Below are 6,000 nucleotides of genomic sequence, written 5' to 3' on the forward strand. Positions count from 1 at the left end.
AATAATGCATTCTGACCACGCTGCAAATTGAATAGTGGTATTACAATACTTACAAATGGAATCTCCAATGTCTGGAGAGAGTGGAGTTTCCCACCGTAAAATCTGTACACAAGTGATTCTTTCCTAACCGTCAGCAATCATCTGTGTCTAGGAGAGAGACACAATGCAACTTTTTTCGCTGCCAAAATGCACGCTTGTTCCCAACCCTTCTTATGTCACCACCGCCCCCCGCCCCTCAGTTGTTAACGAGATGACCACCCGAGGATTGTTCTGCAGTTTATAGGCTTCTGTCATTACACATTCAACCTTGTGGTAAGAATGTGCAGTAGACATTAAAATGAAATACAGTATATCCCATTGCCACAGGACCTCGTGGATACTAGATGTGGACACGAGTTCACGGGGAACCCGGACAAAGTAATCAAAGAGAAATCCATTGAGTGCTACTAGATAAGTAAACACCTCTAGTTCAGTATGTCCCTTAGGTGAAAATGGCTGAAAGTTGGAAGGATATTAGGAGGAAGAATTACCTCCTCTCCCTGCTCCAGTGCTTTCTGACGCATCTGCTTCTGGTCTTGGACTAGGTGGACCAGCCTGGCCAATCTCCTGTTTGTAACACCTTGAATGCACCCATAAGGACTCAGAGCCTATCCTCCAGTTGGTTTTACTCATGGTTTTGTTTGTTTGTTTTCTCCAGTTAGCTGCTTGCTCACTCTTTCGTAGTTCCTCCAGAAAATGAGCTAGTAAACACCATAAAAATCAAAACAATAGAAAATGAATTTCTCGCAGCAGTGCTTCCACAAGAGGTGTAGGTGCACGGAGTAATACCTAACAACTTAGGATTCTTAAGTGGATGACAGACAGCTTTGTAATTAGCACACTCCCCTGGAACTTGAATGCAAATGTGTGTTATGTCCTCTTGGAAGAGATGCTTTTTGTGTACCGACACCTAAAGTGCTAAATTAATCTCTAAATTAATATGAATAATGATATCTAAAATAAGTAATTTTTAGCATGGGATTTAGTTACAGTATAAGCTCCATTAACTACTGCATGTTCAGTAAAACTTATGTAAATACACTGTATTAATGACCTTATAATAGAAATGTTAACTATTGATAAGATCTTCAAGGTGTGATTTCTTTCTCTTATGTTTGTTTTTTTTTTTTGCTCAGAGGAATGCAGTAGCATGGATAGTTGATGGCGAATTTGGAGCAGACGACTTCAGTTTAACTTAATTAGTCGTATTTTAAATGGCTTGGGATTTGGTGCAAACAAACATGATTGATAGCTGGACAGACATGCTCGTCATGAAAAAGAACCATTTCTGAAGCCCAGTTGGGGCCAAACATTTACCACCTTGCTTCATAGTAACCAGTCGAGATGAAGCACGTCGTTAGAACGTTGTTGGACACCGTGTTGAAATTACCCCCCCCATCGGTTGTGAAGAACTGTGCTACATTCAGGCTAACCATTGAACTCAGTATATATATTTTTCCCTCCTGCCTTTTTGTCTGGCAGGCTACTGTTCTTGTTGCTCTTCTGTGTAATGAAGTTTAAATGCTTGTTTGGAACACTTTATTTAACAGTTTAGAAGGCTTGATAGAAAGAGTGCTTTAGTCTGAAGAGTATACATTGGATAGGAAAGTATTTCCTTCTCTTGTTTCTCAAGTCTCTCTCCGCCTTACTTAGCTTGAGATCTTTGCAGCTTGGTTCATGGATTCTAGCCTTGCCCGTTGCGCAGTATATATAAATTGAGACGATAAACCAATGAACTATGTCAAAAGCACTCTCAGTATCACATTTGACAAAAAGTTTTGTACTTTTCACATAGCTCGTTGCCCTGCAAAGGGGTTAACAGCACAATTTTTTAAAAATAAATTATTTATAGGATTAAAGTGACTTCATTTGTATACATTTGGAATTAAAACAATGCAAGAAGTGTCGTGAAACACGGTATCACTGATGCTTTTCCGGAGTGTCTTGAGACCCAATCAAAAGCAGTGGCTGGAAGGAGCTTTACGTAGGCAGTGAAGCTTGTTTTAGAAGGAGAAACTCGCTGTCCATCTTTACAGATACTTAGGAAAAAAGCGTTCAGAGTGCACCACCAGACTAAGAGTTTAAACAAGACAAGGTCTTTTTGGTTTTTTTCAATTACATAAATTTTTTTAATTACATAAATATATGCCACAATGCTGGTAAAAGGTAGACTACACCTTGAGGGAAGAATGTGTCGAATCCGTTCTTTACAAAGTCAACATTTTGTAAAAGTAATTAACATACCAATCATAATTAAACACTTGTATTACGATGGAAATTTTTCTTTGTTTGATAAACAAAGGTGAATAGATTTTCTTTTTGAGAATATGCTTTAAACTTTGCAGATTTAAATGCCTCTCCCAGACCTTGTTGCAAGCTGGTGCTGTGAACATCTTGACACATCTAGGAATTAGTTCCACTAATATCCCATGTTAAGAAAAGAGAAAGACATTTATAATTTAAGTATTTATTCTTTTTGACATAAACAGATGGCCTGGCATCTCTGTGCTTCTGCACTACACACAAATTCATGATGGGATGGCACTGGATACCCTTTTGCCACCTCGGGTGAAAAGGTAGTGTTGGTGCTGCTGTGAAGTAAAGAAGGGAGCAGGGAAAGGCATGCCACCAAGAACTGAGGTGAACAGAAGTGTGGACTTTATCCTTTAATGAGATGATAATCTAGTGTCCTTATTAGTCACGTGTGGAGGAAGGGTGGGGGAAGGTTTGCCGGAGTTCCTGGGAAGAGGAGTGTAGCCGCTTTGATGAATGGGAATGTGGTGTTTAACATAAACAGTCCCTTCTTTCTTTCCCAGAAAAACAAAGTGAAGCTTAGCAGGTTAGATTTTTTTTTTTTAGATTCCAGCCATCAGGTGGTGGTGTTTTTGTTTTTTTTCTTGCCTTGTATGTAAACTTAAACATGATTTAAGATTCTGATACTTTGGTTGCAACCAGCCCTGCATCTGACAGACTCCTCTCTTAGTACCTCCAAAACGAAGTAGGAACTTCACGTTCAATCTAGTACATTTGTCTCAAAATTAAGGTGAATTTCTTTGATAGCAGTTACTGTTCCACAGTACTGGGAATACACGTGTAAACTTAAGACTCCAGATCAGTTCCTTCTTCCATTAGCTAGTTCTAGAGGAAGCGGTTTGTTTCTCTTCCTCGTTCAGTCAATGTAAGATCAGTCAGTCTTGTTCCTGTGCCATCGGTGTTGCAGGGAACCGGAAAACTTCCTAACGTCAAATTTGAGTAAGCTAAACCTTTGGGTTTTAAATAAAAATTGAATACCTAAATCGTAAACAGTGTTTTATATGTTCAAAACATGGTATAATTCGTAACCGATGCCGGTATGTGAATCTTTGGAAGTTACCCTAGTACTGTCTTACTCTGGAACTTATGTTTTCAAACAAAACATTATTTAGGGAGAGTAAGGAGAGTAATCCTGGCTTTGATGTCTCTTAACAACGTCTCATACAATGGTCTGGCACTACTTGCTTACCTCATACTCGTGGGACTTCAGTGGGAACTTTAGGCAGGTGGTGAAGGCTGGCTCAAATCTCAAGTTTAGATTTAAAGCCTCATATGCACTTCAACAGGCCGTACCTAAACCAAGCGAGACTCCTTACCTGATACAAGCTGGGGGGGGTGTGCGTATGGGCTGATGCCTGCTTTCCACTGCAATGCATCGTAGTTAGAAATTAAAACTTTGTACTTTTGCCAAAATACTGCTCCTCCATTCTGGGGTTTCTCTTCTGGAGTCGGTTTGTACCTCTAAAATACACTTCAGGTGTTTAGAAGCAGAGTTAGGGAGAAGGACGTGTTCTGATATCTCCCCTTCAGTTTTGTGGTGCAGCTATGCAATGTAAAGGAAAGCTCCGTATAGGTGGCACTGTTTCCAGAGCGTCTCAATGGCAGCACCTTGTATCGCTGTCTGCTGCTCACAGGTGATGAGCAGAGCTGAGAGAACGGTGAGAGTAACCTCCGTTTGCCACACTACTACAAACTGACACGATAGCTCTGGCGGTAACGACTACCATTCCAACCCGTAGATTAAAGAGGAACCTAAACTGTTTCTATCATGTCACATATTCACAATATGCGGATTGAAAAGTACCAATACTTTTTGTGCACAGGCTATAAAATGAGACTGGGGGGGGGGGGGACGATGACAAATCCGTTTGCTCGTTTGCAACACGTTGATTTCCATGTGCTTAAAAATGTTCATAGGCTGGAGTCTAAGGCTGGAGCAAGTACGCACCCGCAGTAAATGACTGTATTTCTAGTCAACAGCCCTATGGTTTTAGAGAGGAAAATACTGTAAGTGTGTACTCCTTTTGTAACTTCCTCTGGTCAGCTCTTGGCTTAAAATATTTGCAGTAGCCCCAGGTTATTGTCAAGGCAGATCTTTAAAAAGAAAAATCTGCAGAAACATTTTATTATCTGAATGCTCTTTAGCTGTTCAGGTAAGTAATTTTCAAGGCGCAATGGAGCACAAAAGGGAAAATGCTAGATCTGTCCTTGGTTCGGAGGGGAGGGTAGCGGGGGGGAAATGACGCCTTTGTTTTTAAATTCCCTCTGTCTTTTCTAAAGTTCTCCAACTTCAAAGTTAACTTCTTTTTATGATTAGAGCAAAGATGCAAGCTAGAAATCTGTCCAGATCTTGCCAGTTACTTCTCAACTTGGCTTCAAACAGGTAATGTTTAATAACACTCAGCACGTTCTTGGGAGTCGGTGTCTAGTTGTATACTTCTACACTGCGAAGCGATACTCCCACCCAAAACTGGTTTTGAAGGCTTCCTTAGCAGGAAGCCAGGACTCGTACAATTAGCCCTAGTTTGAGGGGAGGTGGTGTAGACCCAAGTGGGGAGGGAGGTAGAGAAAGAGCAACGGACATAAAAAGCAGGACTTACTGACCAACCAACTACTGTAACTCAAGGGGGAGGAGGAAAAAAATGCACTTTCAATAGTTTGTCCATGATTTTAGCTACAAAATACGCTTGTATCTAATTTTTTTTGGAGACAACTATTAAGAGGAACACCCATCCCATAAATGGCTAATCCTCCTTTTGACCTCCTCCTGTCTTTTCCACATTGGCTTGAGTCCATTTTCAGCTGCCATACTTTAAATTTTGAAAACTGCTACTTTTAACGATGTTTAGTAAGAAAAAAAAATTCATTAACTCTGACACTTTTTTAAACAGGGTGGACTTAATTGAAGTGTGCAGCGTTGAACTACTGCTGCAGTAGCTGCCTCTAGTTGTTGAAATAAACTGTAGACAAGTTTTCTGTCTATTAATCCAGATAATCTGGATTCGGTAAAATGTCTGAGAGAGTGTTCCTCCCACCTGGTATGAATGTGCGTGTGCATGTGTTCCATAAACAGACAGAGAACCAAATGTTCTAGGTACTTGTCATGTTTTATTGCATACTTTTAAGTCGTGTGTATGTGAAGTGTCCTTTGACCAGAAGGTTTTGGTTAATATCAGTATATTTTTATAAATTTGAAATTCATCGTGCCCCATCTTTTCTTCCTTAAACATTTCTCATTGTTAGGGTATATGTGCTAGACTTGAATCTTAACATTTTTAGGCACAGATGGAAAAAGTTATTGGCTCCTTGAAAACATATGGGACAAAATGGATCCTCAAAGCATGTATGTACTTACAAACCAAGCTGTAGAGATCAAGAAAAGAACTTTATTGTTGATCTCAAGATTTCTAAATTGTCAAGATTTATATGGAGTTGTGGTGGAACTAGTTAACACTTAGAGCTTTTGGTATGTAATGACTATTTGCTATGGACTGATATTAAATGTTTCAAAGGATTGCGTTCTTAAACTTTCTGGATTTTTGTTACTCTCCTCGGATTATATTAAGTAGTTAAAAATTTCTTTGCTATATTACATTAAAAACATAAGAACTTTGGGTCTCGTATTTATTTTCACTTGTTTTACTAATT

At 39.5% G+C, this 6,000-nt stretch overlaps 1 protein-coding gene across 5 annotated transcripts in view; it reads left to right on the forward strand.

Moving 5' to 3' along the window:
- WDR26 (WD repeat domain 26) overlaps positions 1–1,902 on the forward strand; it is a 29,310-nt gene extending 27,408 nt beyond the window's left edge. For 2 of the 5 annotated variants that reach the window (XM_087773652.1, XM_087773651.1), the window contains 2 exons: positions 585–657; positions 1,176–1,902. In XM_087773652.1, the coding sequence (XP_087629778.1) occupies positions 585–616 (32 nt within the window). In that variant the 3' untranslated portion in view covers positions 617–657; positions 1,176–1,902. Of the gene's footprint in view, positions 1–366; positions 558–584; positions 658–1,175 lie in introns of those variants that run through there. The other 3 variants (XM_087773653.1, XM_087773648.1, XM_087773649.1) reach the window with 2 other exon arrangements.
- The last annotated feature ends 4,098 nt before the right edge of the window (positions 1,903–6,000 follow it).

The sequence above is a fragment of the Nipponia nippon genome, unplaced genomic scaffold, assembly GCF_047370975.1.
Source record: "Nipponia nippon isolate SJK-2023a ecotype South Korea unplaced genomic scaffold, ASM4737097v1 scaffold_4, whole genome shotgun sequence".
NCBI lineage: Eukaryota > Metazoa > Chordata > Aves > Pelecaniformes > Threskiornithidae > Nipponia > Nipponia nippon.